This window comes from Monopterus albus, unplaced genomic scaffold, assembly GCF_001952655.1.
Source record: "Monopterus albus unplaced genomic scaffold, M_albus_1.0 scaffold268.1, whole genome shotgun sequence".
In the NCBI taxonomy this organism is placed as follows: domain Eukaryota; kingdom Metazoa; phylum Chordata; class Actinopteri; order Synbranchiformes; family Synbranchidae; genus Monopterus; species Monopterus albus.
This window is the reverse complement of record NW_018128148.1, coordinates 56,192-72,730: the sequence shown is the minus strand read 5'-3', so window position 1 is coordinate 72,730 and position 16,539 is coordinate 56,192. Positions and strand designations below refer to the sequence as shown.

The 16,539-nt window shown below is 42.7% G+C and overlaps 1 protein-coding gene across 1 annotated transcript in view; it reads right to left on the bottom strand.

The window, feature by feature from the left end:
• Positions 1-1,992: 1,992 nt before the first annotated feature.
• Positions 1,993-16,539, bottom strand: part of lrch3 (leucine-rich repeats and calponin homology (CH) domain containing 3) — a 24,825-nt gene continuing 10,278 nt past the window's right edge. The window contains exons 13-22 of the mRNA XM_020621844.1: positions 16,476-16,530; positions 15,885-16,070; positions 15,484-15,528; positions 14,244-14,297; positions 12,014-12,047; positions 11,790-11,927; positions 11,564-11,658; positions 10,532-10,669; positions 10,350-10,427; positions 1,993-3,647 (exon numbers count right to left, since the gene is read on the bottom strand). Coding sequence (XP_020477500.1) covers positions 3,486-3,647; positions 10,350-10,427; positions 10,532-10,669; positions 11,564-11,658; positions 11,790-11,927; positions 12,014-12,047; positions 14,244-14,297; positions 15,484-15,528; positions 15,885-16,070; positions 16,476-16,530 — 985 coding nt within the window. The 3' untranslated portion in view covers positions 1,993-3,485. The remainder of the gene's footprint in view (positions 3,648-10,349; positions 10,428-10,531; positions 10,670-11,563; positions 11,659-11,789; positions 11,928-12,013; positions 12,048-14,243; positions 14,298-15,483; positions 15,529-15,884; positions 16,071-16,475; positions 16,531-16,539) is intronic.

Sequence of the window (16,539 nt, the reverse complement as noted above, 5' to 3'; positions counted from 1 at the left end):
TCGAGAGGAAATAATTTGCTGATGTGTGGACTGTTAGTGCCTCATATTCAGGGCAGAGGAGGAGGAGCTGCACTGGGACCACCACCCAGTCAGTGTGCACTGACCTGAAGCTTTTATATAAGGTTGTTTATGTCGAAAATTTAACAACGAGTGCCATTTTCTGAGCCATTTTAAAAGTGTGCCTGGCTCTGAAACTTTCCCGGAAGGTGTCACAGTCTGCCTTCTTCCATGTGCATTAAAAACAAAGGATCTAAAGCCTCTTATTACAATTTTCCTCCATAGCTGTGGCCAAGTTATCACTTTATCAGAACTGACAGTATATAGGCTACAGTGGTTTCAGAAAGGTTTCCACTCTAAAGTTGATGCACATTTTACTGCTGTAAATGTATAATGAAACTGAAAAAATGCATGTGGAACATGCAAGGAGTGAAGGGGTGGGAACCCTTTGTGACACCAGTGAACATCTGTGGAAGTCACAACAGCTGAGAGCTTGATGTAGCATTTTAACAACCGCATGAACTAATGTCAGTGATGATGTGAACAGTTTATCTGAGAAGAAACTGATCGGCTCTGAACAGAAGGACATATCGGAGTGACAAATGTTCAAACTGCAGACAACTGTACTTAATCATCTGCTGAAATGTGTTGCATAATTATTGGCAGGAAAAGACTGAGAAGTGCTGCGACGTTATGGAGAAAGTCAAACATTTTAAAAACCGTTGTTTGATTATTGAAGCGAAGCTGCAACAGTAAACTCACAATAATGGTAGTAGAACTGAGAGTAACGGGCTACGTTACCAGGTTGCTGAATGTTCTTGTACTTTAATGCAGAGACCAGCTCTATGAAGTAACAGGAACTCGGCGCACACAAGTTTGTCATCTAAACAGTTGTTAATAAATGAACATGAGCCAGACGTCTCTCGTGTCCCTGGAATTCTTTTCGCTGTGTAAATGTGTTGTCCTGCTCCGGCCTGTCACTGTACAGGATTACTAGTTATGCATTTAACAAACTGAGCCGTTGCATCAAAGCAGCGTCATGAAGTCGTGGCCACATTAGGTATTTAAATGGGACACGTCTGCATTTAGTTACAGCCACTTCTTTGTTGGCAGTTACGTGCAAATCAAATCCTTAAATTCCTCATCGCCTTCAGCAGAAGCTCTCTCTCTCTGCTGCGCTGACAGACTGCGCTCTCTCTCTCCGTAGACATCTGGTGTAGCCGATCAGAAACTAGCTGGTCATGGCCCATTCACTGATCACAGGACTGAATCCAGCTTTTCTAATCCACAACACAGGTGGGCATCGAAGAACTTAAATTCCAGATAACCTTGGCTGGTATTAGAAAATCAAGAGTTGCTTATTTGATCTAGGATCTGTTTAGCAATGTATGAAGAACACCCCCTGGACCTTCAATGTCCGTCCAACAACCAGAAATATACAGACACGTTTTTTCATTATGAAACCCCAGACCCGACTAAGTTGCCTCAAAGACTTTCAGCTGCCATAATTTCCTGAAATTAGCACGAGCCAGAGTCAACTATGCATGCGCAAGCTCTCTGTTTTGTTTACACTCCGCTAGCTCCTCACACTCGGATCTGGTTTTTGCCAATGAAGAAACGTCAACCAGTGCAGCTGTGTTTCACTGGTGCGTTTCGCCTTACGACAACAGCAGAGGTCTGTGGCACAAACAAACGAGCTGATCCAGGACTAACACACTGACTGACATTAACCACGAGTACAGGGTAAGAGTACGACGTCGGTTTTAGTCTCTGTATGGAGACTGCTGGAAATACCATTAATATATAGAAGATGACCTGTCTTATCCTTTAATTTTACTGGACTGTGAAGCTCCTTGGAACATTTGATTTGAAAAGTGCTCTACAGATAAAAAAACAAAACAAACATTATTATTATTATTAGAGTGTAATGGATAAAGCTGTCCACATACTTTTGGCCATATGGCGTCCTATCACCACCAAGGAGCTCAGCTCAGATCAGTTTCCATGTCCTTTTTAATTTCACTGAATGAATGTGTGAGGATGCAGGTGAATGATGCTGACCAGTGATGAAGGTCCTGATCACCTAGGGAGGATCAGTCAGATAGTCAAATGCTCTAAGACTGCTGCTAATGTCTGTTCAGCCTGAACCAAAAAGCCATCGAGGATCGGGGACACAGACATGTAAAAGCAGGTAGGAGAAGAATAAAAACTGAAATACTAACGACAGGGTGGAAAATAAAAACAGTCCTGTACAAAGACGATGTCCATCCATCAAACTGAAGATGCTAAAAATCAGTCAGATTCCAGGGGTTGGAGGTTCTGCATCTTCATCATTCAGACCAAACCTCCACCAAGAACAGAGAAAAGGCAAATTCTGTCACTTTTGAGTATTAAAAATAAATTCAGCTCAAGTTTGGATCTGATGGAGTCTAAAAACAGAGCTGAAGATTCTTCTGATTACAACATGTTAGCTAATGTTAGCACTGAGCTACATTAGCTTTAACCAAGAACCTAATCTGAAGGTCTGTTTGCATCACTTTCAACTCAACTCAGTCAGCGTTGGCTATTGTTAGCAGTGAGCTACATTAGTGTTATTTTTAATTTAGCAACTTTACATCTAAGCTAGTGTTCCTTAGCAATTAGCATTGAGTTGCATTAGCTAACATGCAAACCCTGTATGTCAGTTTATTTATGGAGACAGACCGAGTTTAGTTTAATTTGCAGGTGATGTTTAATTTCCGGTTCATTTATGGTGTAATTTTAAAGTTTTTTGTTTTTAACATTTTGCAAATAAGTGTTTTCACTTGAATATGCTCTTGTGTGTATTTCACTGTCATTTGCAGAATCATAAATACATAAGTTAAATAAAAGGTAAAAAATGTCAGATCATGACTGCAGTGCATTTCAGCCTGTCAGCATGTAAAAACAAAAGGTAAATGAGCTCCAACATCCTCAGTAAGTAGGTGAGACCAGTTAGCAGTTAGCTTTGCCAGTTTAATCTCAGGCCTACCATCGTGTTACCAGTATATACACATCTAGTCATTGATTAGTTTTCCATCCTCACACTGTAAAACTGTGATAAAATACCTGTATGACAAAGTTAATAACCATCTCTATTTATCTGCTTTAGTGACTTTTGATTCTATTTATATTATTTTTGTTCCCGTTCATAATTTTAAACATGTATGCACATATTTTAACCTTCCGATTTTCACTCCACAGCCACCCTCCTCCATCCTCACACTAACCCCTTCTCACTGTTAAACACGAGGCACTCGGATTCATTTCTCTGAGAGGTTTCTAAGCACTTGATAGTTCTGAGATCATGTCAGTAATATGTATGTTCAGCTCTGTTCATGTCTCCATCAGATGCCGACCTGCTGTTCTGGAGGCTTTCATCCAAAATGGTCTTGTTTCCTCTGACGCTCCACCTCCACCCTATAAATCCAGCTAAGGCTGAGTGCATCCAGTGCTGATGTTAGCATTGTCTACATGGCGATGGAGGGTCCGGGTGTAGTGGATGACGATGATGATGTCGTCATCGTGACAGTGTGGCGAGGCGGGGCCAGGTTGAGCAGAGCGCTGACAGTTCCGGCCACCTGGGGGAGTCCTCGCTCCTCCAGGATGTGAAGAGGAAGACACAACTGGGTCTTCAGAGACATCACAAAAGAAGGCACACACATAGAGAGAGGTGGGGGTAAAAAAAACAACAAAGAGGGTCAATGGATGGTAAATTAAATTAATGGCTAAAATAACTGTAACCGTGGCAACAGAATGGTTAAAGGAGGAACAGAAACTTAAATTAATGAGAACTGATCAAGGAAAGAAAAGGTGAGAAACAGGAGTGAGAAAAAGGTCAATTTTAGCTTTTTTCAGAGCTTTCAACATCTCATGGTCTTCATCTGCAAAGAAAGTGATAGCTGACAAAATATGCAGCCACACCTTTATCGTGTGATTATGTAATTACAGCTGAGCTATTGTGATCCATAGATGAAGACACCAAGGTGTAGCTGAAAGCCCAGGAAAAACCTAGTGCTGCAAGAAGACCTTGACTGAAGACGTTTTTGTCCAAGCACTAAGTCTTAGGTCATATAAATATAAATTCTGTTCTTTTTAAGTACAGTGAACTAAAATGGTTTGTTAGTTTAGTTTTATTCTTATTTCACACATTAAACAAAAGCATTAAAAGCCACAAGTATGACATTTAAAAACATCTGTTTTGGGGGAACTTTGGTTTGAGTTTGACAGTGTTGTTTAAAAAAAAGACAAGATTTAAATTAAAACAACTCTTTTGGGTGAATGCTTTAAGCTGCAAGTGATTAAAGACGCATTAACAACATTAGGACTAGACTGTCAGGACTCTCCCTGCCCGATCATCTGATTACGTTGTTATCATTATTGATGGATCAAATTACAAATCTAATCGTTACCATAACTGAAAGAATCCTTCAAGGTCAAGAGGTAAAGAGCCGCAGAGTTGTAATTCTTTAGTTAACTTTATTAAATAAGCTCAGAGGAAAAAGCATCAGCGACAGCGGAATCACACAGTCAAAAAAAACAAACGAAAACAAAACAAAAACACTTCATTGTAATCCTCACTCCTTATTTGCTCCATTTACAAACACATTCATTCCATCAAGGATGAAGCCAAAACCAGGGCTGAATTATGGCTGTTCAGTGGTTTACACAACAACACCACCACATCAGAGTCCATGTCCAAGTAGAAACTATAAGTCCATTACCACTGTAACCCGATTCTTCTCAGAACCCAAACCTTTGAGAACCTTCTGAGTCTTTGGTGCAAGGTTTTTCTTGTGTTTCCACTGTGTTTTACAAACTGGAATGGTTCAGATAAACATGCTAGAGGTAACAAGGTGGTGCCACATATGGCTGCCTCAATTATGTGCTCTCTAACATGTCTGTTGTTTTTCTTCCTTTTCTCTTCTGCAACCCATCCCAGATTACCTTCACCAGAGAAGAACTACTAAACATCAGACAACTCACTCTGAACACCTTTCCACTGATTTTTGATAATGCAAAAAGCAGCGTGGACATTCTGGTCAGAGGAGCAGCAGCCCTCTATGGGAGCTGGAGAAACGTGGGTGAGGGAAGAGAGTGGGGGCCCTGGTCAAACTACAAAAAAGAGGGACCTGGATGCTGCTCCCGTCTATCCATCTAGCAAAGTCAGAGGAATCATTGAGTATGTTCTCTGCTCATCCATCGCTTTGAACCATTGGTGCCAGCCTGCCCTCCACGGAGGACCTGTATACCTCATGGGTCAAAAGGAAGGCAGAGAAGATTCCTCCCTAGACACAAACTGTTTGAACTCCTCCCCTCTGGATGGCGCTACAACCAGACACAAGGACAATTTCTTCAACACTTAACCCATGGCTGTATAACAAGACAACAACGCTCAGTGAAATACCTGTAAATATACCTTTGTATACATAGATGTGGAAACTTCCAGCCAAACTGCATATATGAACAAATATATTTATAAGTACTTTATTCTTATTCTCCTAATGCACATTCCTTTTCTTTTCTTATTCTCTCAGCCTTATCTTGCTTTCCAATTGCCTTAGGGAAGAACATTGTACATGCACATCGAGAGCCACTGTACCAAAGTCAAATTCCTTGTGTGTTCAACACACCTTGCGAGTAAAGCCGATTCTGATTCTACCAAGCGATTTTGGTCTCCAACCTCTTGACTCCAGTTCCATCCTGTCCAGAATCAGAATCAGCTTTATTGGTCAGGTGTGTCAGACACACGAGGAATTTGACTGGCACAGCGACTCTCAATGTGTACATACATGTCAACAAGCAGAAACAGTGATGAAGCCTGGATGTGTTGTGTTGTTCAACAAGTGTTCCCTACTGGTCTTCTGCTTAAAAAGAGTATCTTGCTCCACGCAGATGCAGCAGTGAAGTGTTTCCAGCTGATCTGTTGGATGTGGTTGTGCTTAGATATAGTGTCCTGAGTTGTGACCAAATTTAATTCCAAGAAATATTCCCACTGTGAGATGAGAACAATGGAAACAAAAGCAGAACCAATAAAAAAGGATCCAGGTTGGGTTATGATTTGCTAAGATCCTGCAGCAGAATGTGGGGTTGTTAGCTCCTGACCTGCCAATTCCTACACTTAGATTTCAGGGAATCTTCTCTGAATACAGGGATAACTCCTTCACGATGAAGTTACTTTTGTTTATGAAACATCAGCTGAGTTGCTCAAACATTACTGGTATCACAAAGAGGAAACCATGAGTGTAAAACACTGATTCATGGTGAACCAGGGGACATACAGTATGGGTCTTCAGAGGCTGGGCTCAGGTGTGTGGGCAGGCTTCAAACAGTTTACAAGCAGTACACACAGTAAAACAAAAGCCATAAGGCACAGGGGCAGAGCTTCAACAGACAGGAAGGTAGCTTCAGGGTAAACCTTTGGGAGATTGTTAAGTCTTGCCTTCACCTGAGGGATTATATGATCCTCTGTGGCTGAAGAAAATCTCAGACCCTCAGGGATGTAACAGACATATGGCAAGTTTAGCAGAGGCAGGACAAAGTCACTGTTTTGGCTATAAAGTCCTGAGTCAATGCCAACAAGGTCAATACATCACAAAGAAAGACAAGGCGACACTAAGTGCCAAGGTAATAAAACGGGTCCCAGGTCACAACCAACCATTACCAGGTCAAGTCCAAGCCATACGTGTTGCACTCAGAGTCCAGAAGAAGTCATTATTTGTCAGTCTGCACAAACAAATACACTTACACTCTGCAATCTGATTGGCTTTTGTCAGACCGATTGATGAAATTGCTGTTTTCTGGAAAATTATGGAGTGAGAAGGTTTGGGGGCGACAATGAGTCAATCCACGTTAAAAGGCTTAGGTCCAAAGGAAGTCATGAGTCATCTGAGTTTAAGTCACAATGGACTTTGAAGTCTTTTATCAAGTCCAAAGTCATTGAGACCATGAAGCTTCAAGTCCAAACCTGCATATTAAACAGCAAGGATTTTAGAAGGGAAGGCTCCAATGGATTGATTTATAAATCATCAATACAAAATTACAAACATTAAAACCTTAAAACACCATTAGACTCAATAAGGACGTTTAAAGGATTTGGAATCAATAAGAGGATTAAAATCTGACTAAATACCATCAGACCACAACTCTCAGGGCCTAGTTGTGGCAACATGCTGTGAACATGGATAGAGAAAATAAGTTTCTATAGCTGAGTGAAAGCATTTTTTTTACTGGAACACCCAGAACTAAGAGTTTAAATATTTTAGTCTGTACGGGAAAAATAGTACAAAACTTGACAACAAAAGGCCCATCTTACCTGTCTATGTCATTAGTGAGGATCTATGTTTCTCAGCCAAGTCACAACAATAATTTGATTCTGAAAGGCAAGAAATTCTGTAGCCTTATCCCGGTAGCTATGCTGCAATGTGGGTCAGTACCCAGATGTTTGTGACTGTGGGAGAAGGTGATGATGTACCCATTTTTAATCCCACCTTCAAAATTGGCCCAACCTGGGAAATGGCCACCACTGAGCACAACTCCAGACCTGCTGGGAAAAAAACCGGATCAAATGGGAAATGCCAGGCACAATTCAGAGGGCAGCTGAGGTCTGAAGAGGAGATACACACCAAGTAAATCAGCAAGCTTCAGAAATGCTGTTAGGTGTTTGTTGTCAGGTTCAACTGGAGACCCCATGACCCACAATATGATCATAAGCCTGGGGGAATGACTGAAACAAGCAACCAGAATAAGTTTTCTTTACAAGCTTGTTTCAACTCAGCCTTAGAGACAGACTGACATCCACTGGGAAATGCAGTCCACCAAGTGAGCTGAACTGGTTTAGCATCTGGTAATCCTGGCAGCCTTACTGTGGAGGTGTTGCAGGTAACTCCTGCAGGTACAAGGCCCAAGGATAGACATAGAACACACTGGAGTGATTACATATACCACCTGGTCTTTGGCACCCCCCACAAGAAGCTAGAGGACATGCTTAGCCTGCTGCAATTGTACCTAAGGTCTACACAAGTCCAGATAACTGAGGGATGTGTTTATGTTCCAACCATCCATGGTCATGACTGTGGTGTCCCTGGCAGGATGTCTGGGAAATAATCTGAACATCTGGCAGGAACTCAACTTACTCCTTTGCATTAAACGGAGTAAGTTGAAGTGATTTAGGCATCTGATGAGGATTTTCCTGGGCACCTCATTCTGGAGATGTTCCATGAAAGACCCAGAACATTCAGGAGGAATTATACAGTATATTCCATCAAGGCTGGGAAAACATTTGGATCCTCCAGGAGGAGCAGGAGGAAGTGGTTACAAAAAAAAGATGTCCAGGCTATTACTGCTAGGCTGGGCTATCAGAATCCTGTCCTGGATGTGGCATGAAATGTTTGGATGACATGCAGAGCCAGCGTTTCCATTTTTGTGCTAAGCTATCTTAACTATTGCTTTAACATTTGCGCTGTTAATGTGATTTCTTTACTGATGTACTGAGATTTGTTTGGATATTTTCTGGTCACATCCCAGTGGACGTGGGTCCCTAATATCATCTTATCTTTATCTTGTCACGGTGGTATCTGGTTTGAGGTTTTGTGCTCAGAGTGGGTTCAGACGTGCGGTGCCAGGTGTACGTAGATGGCGCACAGCACCGACATGACGGAGAGGTAGAACAGGGCGAAACCAGCCAACTGGACCCGAGGGGAGGGGCTGATCAGAGGTGGAGCCATAGACAGCAACGCACCCACTGTCCCATAAACCCTGTCTCCTGTCCCCTCCAAGACCTCCCCCACTGAACAAAGACTGTCCTGGAAGTGTTTGAGTGTGGACAGACATGGTGACAGATAACAAATGAGAGGACAAAGGAGTGAGATGGACAGAATACAGAAGGATTAATGAAAGTTGGGAAGATGAAAGAGAAGAAAGAAAGCTGTTAGTTTAAGAGAAGTGTAACGGTTTCAGTACACAGGACAAAAAGACAAGGATCAGACATTAATGTCACAGCCAATACACCTCAGATTTACAGTGAGAAGGTGCGATTTACAGATCAGGAACTTGAAGTGTAGCCGCATACATGTAAATCAATTTGTGAAAATTGTTTGAAGATTTAAAAACTTAAATGTGGAGGTTGTTTTTGGGAGGCCAGTTCATGGTTTCTGTGTCTGCACGTCTACTATGGTCGAGTGACATAATTTTTGTCCGTTTCCCAGGTCCATGCGGACATAAGCATGCAGACCAAAAGTCTTTAGCCAAACAGCCCATGTCAAACCTGAAGGACCTCTGTTGCACTCTGCCTCATTTTTCATACTCTCTCTGCACTGTCACGACTTAATACAGTACAAAATTCTAAAAATACAGTTTAACAAAAAGGACGATAGAGACAAAAACCTGTCTGCTTTATTGTGAATTTGATGAAACTGTGACATCAGAGTCTATCCCTTGTATTTTCTTCCTCAGCTTAGTCTGCAGGTTATTAAGACACAGCCATTCATTCATTCAGACCAACTGAAAATGTCCAGACATCATCACACTTGCAGATTTGTGTTTAAGTAACAGATAGGTATCAGCCCATACATAATGTAATATATATTATCTTTTTATCTGAAGGTGGTGAGGCACCTCAGATGCTACTCCAAATAAAACCAGGATCTGTTGATGCCACAGACTCATTCTAGTTCCTGAGACCCACACAGACCTTTGTTATGCTCCGGTAAATGTTTTATCTTTATGTGTCTCTGTGTGCCAGCGTCAGGAAGCAGGGCTGCACAACAAATCGATTTGTGAGCAATTTTTAGATCCCTGTGTCATTATATTTTTTTTCCCGCCTCAACCGCTGTTCAGCACCAGATGTACAGGGCAGGAAGGGCAGTGTTTGATAATAGTTGCAGGATGGAACAGAATATTTTGTGGACATGTTGGATTCGTTTTTGAATCAGTCTTCTCTTCCTGTCTACAGCTCATCATGTGATGTAACCCATTTCTGCTGTTGGTTGACGCATCTTAGTGAGGAAAAGGGAGCGCTTGGTTTGATGCAAGGTGTGTGCCAACATGGTAGACTCTGTCATGTGAGACTGAGATCGCACAGGGATCTAAATCACATTCACAAATCGATTTATCACGCAATCCTAATAGAAAGCATTTGCAAAATTATTTTACGACTTTAATTATAAGGTTACAGGGAAATCAGAGGTTTTAAGTCCTACCTAAAAGTGCATTTTATACCTTCTTAGACTCAATGTGATGACAGTGAACACAGTACAAAGACACTTGGATTTGACTCATTCATTCATTTCACACCACAGAAAGCCTTTTCAGTCTGTCACTGCACTGCGTGTTACCTGTGGGACTCCGATCCTGCGACACGCCTCCAGGAAGTTTTCGACATTTCTTCGACATTTGGCCATTGTGAGTTTAGGCTGAAGGACATGACGAGAGGACCAGTCAGGACATGGTTACTGTTATGAGGAACCTGACAGCAGCAGCAGAGATGTATGACCCCTAAAATCAGAGCTGAACTCACCACTGCAGGAGAGGGGACGTGGATGCTGGGGACGGACCGTGGTCTTACGTGATTGGCCAGGTGACATAGCACCACCCCGTCCGTCAGAGCTGCTCCCAGGTCACTGGGCAGTGAGACTTTGAGACGTGCCTCAATGTTCTGGACACAGATGGTACATTAGTGTGTGTTAACATTAATTTATACATATTCACAAGAATCCATAGCTGCAGGCAGCGAGTGAAGCAATGAAAACATTGACAGTGTGAGTGACTCTGCCCTTAAAGGATGCAAACAGTGATTTTGTATGGGGTTTTTTTTGGCACAAATCCCATCCAGACTAACTGGTGTTCACACATACAGAGACAAATCCCTGGGCCAGGTCTGTCAATGTAAATTGAGTGCTGTCACTCAGCCCACCCCGCTGTGTGACACAGGGACTGGAGGAGGCCAGCGAGGCCACAACCCACAGCTGGGGAAAGATCTACCCTATGCAACGACAGCTGGGTGAGAGCCTGATGGCAGAGATTTGGAACCAGACTCAAAGCTGTTCTCATTTTCATCCTAGCACTGGGATTACACCGCTTTATTGAGCTGTGACATGCTTTAAGGAAACAAAATAACCAGCTAGCAGACCAAGGTTGCGCTATTAGCCAACAGCTACACATCGTTCAGAGCAGCGTAACCTGTCAGCAAGGACGTCAGTGTTCTAACTGCACACTGACTGCGCCTCCCGTCTTCAGGAGTTTGGACTTCAAGTTAAAATTTACTAATTTATTAGAATAACCTACTGCGACTGTAAACAACTGGGTGACATGTTTCTTCCTCAGGAAACGTGAGGCCTGTGTTTTTTCAGCAAACAGCTCCAAACCCTAAGAACAGCAGTCAACTTGTGCAGTGTCTGAGGGAAGACACAGTCACTGATCTCTGCTCCGTTCAGACGATTCCACTAGCTTCTCACGCTGCACATAACGTTTTGAAGCCATTTATAAAAAGTGATGACTGAGACTGCAGGTAGAACAGGTGTGTCCAGGTGTAGCAGGAAGAAGAACAAACCTTTCGGAGCTGCTCCACCAACTCAGCGTCTTCTCCAACCAGAGGAGCAGCAACAGGAGCCTCCTCCTGTTTCTGAGGAGCATTAGCAGTGTCACCTGCAGGACACAACAGCGGGAGTCAAACTGGCCAAACGGCTGGCTGGTAAAGGTTACCACCTGAGACCTGGGGCCCTGCTCAGAGGCAAGGGTCAGACTATTATCGGTGGGTTATGAACATACTGTAATACCTCTGACTGGTGGCACTCTCTCGCCTTTCCTCTTCTCTTCTTTCTGGCCGAGGCGAAACAGGAAGCCCTCAGGTCTCAGACCTGCTGCACGACAGGAAGACATGCTCCCTGAGCTTGGGTATGAAGGTGACTGATTGGCTGGAAGAAATACCAAAATCTGTCAAAATCCATGTGTAAAAATGACAGAAGCCAAATATCAGTGTCATGTTGTTTGCTTTCTTTACCTGTAGGAGAAAGAGCTGCCCTGTCCTCTCCCTGCTGAAACACAACATAGCACAGTTACACACCTGCACACACCTGACAGACAGGAAGTCCCTCAGGCTGTTTCCCTGAAATTATGATGGTTTAGGAAATTACTGAACCTTTTTAAAGACAGCCATTAGTGAGATGTTTCTAAAGATTTATGTCTTCAACAGGAACCATTAGAGTTGGAGCTGAGACACAGGAAGGCAGGAAGTACAGAAAGACATACAAACACAATTTGGATCAGCACCAAACTTCTACTTTATGGCCATTTTGAGATGATTCTGTTTCTGTGGAGCTTTAGGAAGGTCTGGGATATTTATGATGTTAAATGTGGGTTTGAGGATGTTCAAGGACTCGGAAAGTGTTGATAGTCAGACTAAGACACTGAGGGTTTGAGTGTGAAAAATGGATTTAATGATGATATAAAAAATACAGAATGATACCAGACTGATCCTTTCAAAGGCTTCTGAAGCTAAACCCAAATCAAAGTGAAACACTGCAGGTTTGTTCCCCTGTTAGCCCGCTAAACATTTAAACAGACAGCAGCAGTATGCAGGTTGCAGTACCTGTAGCAAAAAGGGGGCTATCAGAGGCATGAGGGCCACTGTCTACAGACACTCCAGTCACAGGCTGACAGACAGCAGGGAGAAAGAAACAGACAGAAATGGAGACTGGCAGAAATAAGGATATGGAGGTTTATACTTAAACAAAAAAGAGAAACTGAACTGAGTTTGTTCCAAACATGGATCAGATGTTTCAGATCGGTTTCTGTCTGTTCCTGTACTCCACCACCCTCTGAGTCTGTATGGTACAACACAAACATGAACTAGACCAGGGGTGCCCACACTTTTTCACCTTGCAAGCTACTTTTCAAACGACCAAGTCAAAACGATCGACCTACACTAAAAATACTACATGCGCACACGCGCGCACACACACATGTGTCAGAAAAGACAAGATCTCAGACTGGTTGCCCTGCATGTCAATCAATTAGCAAATGGATGATAGGCTTTATATGAATGATTGTCACTTTCTGCTTTTCCTGTTAGGGGCTGCCACAGCGAATCGTCACACTGACCATGTTAACATTTGGCACGTGTTTTACGGCGGGCACATCTAAATTATCTTTGAACGCCACGCGATCTACCAACACTTTGCGATCGACGTATTGAGCACCCCTGAACTAGAATTACCGCTTTGTGGTTGTATGCTTCCACCACCCATTTAAATTCACAGGACTGGGACAGACATGAGGTCACAGAGCTTGACCTCTGACCACCAAAATCTAGTCAGTTCATCTTTGAGTCCAAGTGGACACTTGAGGAAATTCCCTCAAAGCTTTCCTGACATATCGCATTCACAAGGAGGAGGCGGATGGACTCCAGCACAGACGCATAGAAATACGATGGATATCTGTGTGCACCCACTGCTAAAGCAAGCCAAGTCACTAATAAAACAACAAGAGGTCCTGGTATTTCAGTTTAAACCAGAGTTATTACGCCTCCTTGCTGGCGACAGCTGCAGCCATAGACGTTATGATTTCGGGTTATCCAGCCCATACTTGTGAATGTGATAAGTCAAACACAGCAGCTTTTACCATGATAAGGCCACAGGAAGAGAACCATTCAGTTTCCTGTAGGTCATTATGAGCAAACGTGAAAGGACCAGCAGCGACATAGGCTAACTGTTGCGTCGCCTCATGTCAACTTTGGGCCAGTTGGGTTAAAAAGTGCCACTTGAACACAGCACACAAAGACTACAGCCAAAAGCTGACTAGCACATGCCTTCTGTGCCTACATGAGAGAAAAAAAGTCCCCCTAACCCTCAGGTGGCGGTATCTGCATTCATTCAGAAAGGGAAAGAAGTGCTAGACTGTGGAAATAAACAAAGCACCTCTCATTCAACACAGCTGCTGTTTACAGCTGCTTCTAACTGAGAACATGTCTGATAAGAAGCTGCAAATGACGCTGCTGTTCTCTGCCCTTGGTCTTTTGGTTGTGGAAGAAGAGAGGAGGTCGTAGAGTGGAAAACCGGGGAGAAACCACACTAAATGGGTAAAATCAGGACACACCGGGAAGAAGAGATCAGGCAGATGCTGGGTGTATTATTATTGATCCAAGTGATTCCTGTCTCTTTGCACTAGACAGATGAAGATGATTTATTTTGCAGGTCAGTTAATAGATTTGGGGGGGTGGGGTCAAGCCTTACCATGAATAAGGCGGAGTCATCTGTGTGGGTGGAGCGTCTGAAGGGGTAAACGTTCTGAACACATCAAAGACAGACAAACACATAATAAGACTGTGTTCACACACACAGATTCAAGTTATTCATCAAGTCTGGATCATTGTCCAAGTCACATGCTCCAAAAAACCCTCCATGCTTCCTGATTCTGGCCATAACAAAAACTAAAAACTATGTTTTTAGGTCCACAGAACGTGCTCACTGGGGCTGAGCTGGCTGACTTCCTGTTGGCTCCCTGCACACACGAATGGGATAAAATAAAAATATCCTACGGCTCTTGCAGCAGCCTACAGGCCTCACACATATAGGAAGCAGGATCCTCAGGTCCGAGCCTCTGGAATAGTCTGGAGAGCAGCTGAGACTGTTCTTATTTTTGAACGTAAACTTTATCCGGTCTGCAAATTGGGATATGTCAAAGCCATTATTAATTCTCTTTACTGATTTATGTTACTACATTTATATTGCCAATAAGTGTATTTATTTCCATCTGGTCTTTTTTTCCATTTAAACAATTTTAATAATTCATATTCTTTTACAATATAGATCTTTAATTAAAGCATTGTGTGCACTAGTCTCGTTTCTGTGGTTCGTCAGTCATTTATAAACTACTTGGGGTTACCATTCTTCTTTTTTATGTTGCCATAACTCAGGAGAAAATCACAGAGAACTTGTAACAGACACTCTGCTGATCAGCTTTTCCTCCATCTTGTTTAAAGTCCCTTCTTGTGTTCGAATAGTGAACAACTCTGTGTTTCAGTTTCTGTAGCAACTGGGGACAGTCCAACTGGCTCTCACCTGGCCGTTGCTCACATTGCATCAGAGGAGATTTACATAAAGCTGAACCTTTTTTCAACTTCTCCTGCAGTGGAGCAAGGCGGCTGTTGAATCTGTATGCGCTCATCACGGACACACACTAACAAAGACACAGACGTGATGTCATGGTGTACAGGTATGGAGGGGCGTGGTCGATACAATAAGGAAGTGGAGCAAAAATAAATATTATTTAAAAATAAAATTCAATACATTTCAGACCCCTCTGTTTTTTGGGACCTGAACATAAAACATGAGAAACAACCTAAACTCAGACACCACCCTGACACCGTACCTGAGCACTTTGTCACACGTTCAACCAGCAACAAAACACAGTAACTCAACACTGCCTGGACACACACCCATAGATATTTAGTAAATATATATGACATCTCACCTCACTGTCTGGACTGGACTTTGTTGGAGTCTGAGCTGCTTTATGCTGAAAAACAACAGCAGTTACAGTTAGTCTCACTTCTTTCTGGATGAAACATTTGAGTACTGGTCAATACAAGTACTTAATAATAATGCAGTGTTTCTACTATAAAAGTTACAAATGACCATAAAAGTGCAGTTTAGAAACAGTTTTTATGTTCACGAGATTTACTTTCTGACTGTGATTAAATACTGTATACTACAACAGGAGTCTTTACAAATTAACTTAAAATTTACTCTGAGAACAAATATAACCTGTAACTGGCTGACCATCCGTAGCCTCCTACACAACATGCTTCATGACCCCAGCCAGAACGTGAACGTTTAGGAGCCATAACGTCAGCCTGCAGTTTAAATGTTTACCGTAAGGAGGCGCAGCTCTGGCTGTAAACTAGCTGCTGTCTGTGACTCCATCCCGTCCTCTCTGCGGAAACATTCATGCTCTGCTGCAGAGCAGCTGCTTGGTCTTTTGACCACAGGAAGAGTGAAGACGTCATATTTCTGCAAGTGTGGTGTTGTGTTTGGCTTGTTGAACAGCTGTTTGATTGACTACTCTCTCCATTACTGTTGGATTGTGCTGCACATATCAAGTGTTATTGTCGTGGTAAAATATGATGTCGTCTCTGCTCGGCTGTGTGTGTGACTGCGCCTCAGACACAAAACAGAGAAGCAGAGCTCGCACTCTTTTCAAGAACCTGTGGAAACCCTGTGACATGTTGTGTGACTGCAACAGAGCCTCACATGAGCCCATCAGACACAAATGTTAGACCATGTTGGCTGTAAAATGAAACAGGTCACTGGTTCAAAAATACAAGATCCAGAACAAACCTTGAAATTTATGTTGGCCTGAGTCATAAACAGTTGAAATCAAAATGCACCTGTTGAGTTATTATTCACCACTTCTCACTGTGACATTTAAATCAGCAACTATCACATCAAAACTTGTATTCTGACAGTCCCAGCTTTGGTCCACAGTAAACTGGGGTGTGACTGGTTAAAGTGGTGGTACCTTGGTGCA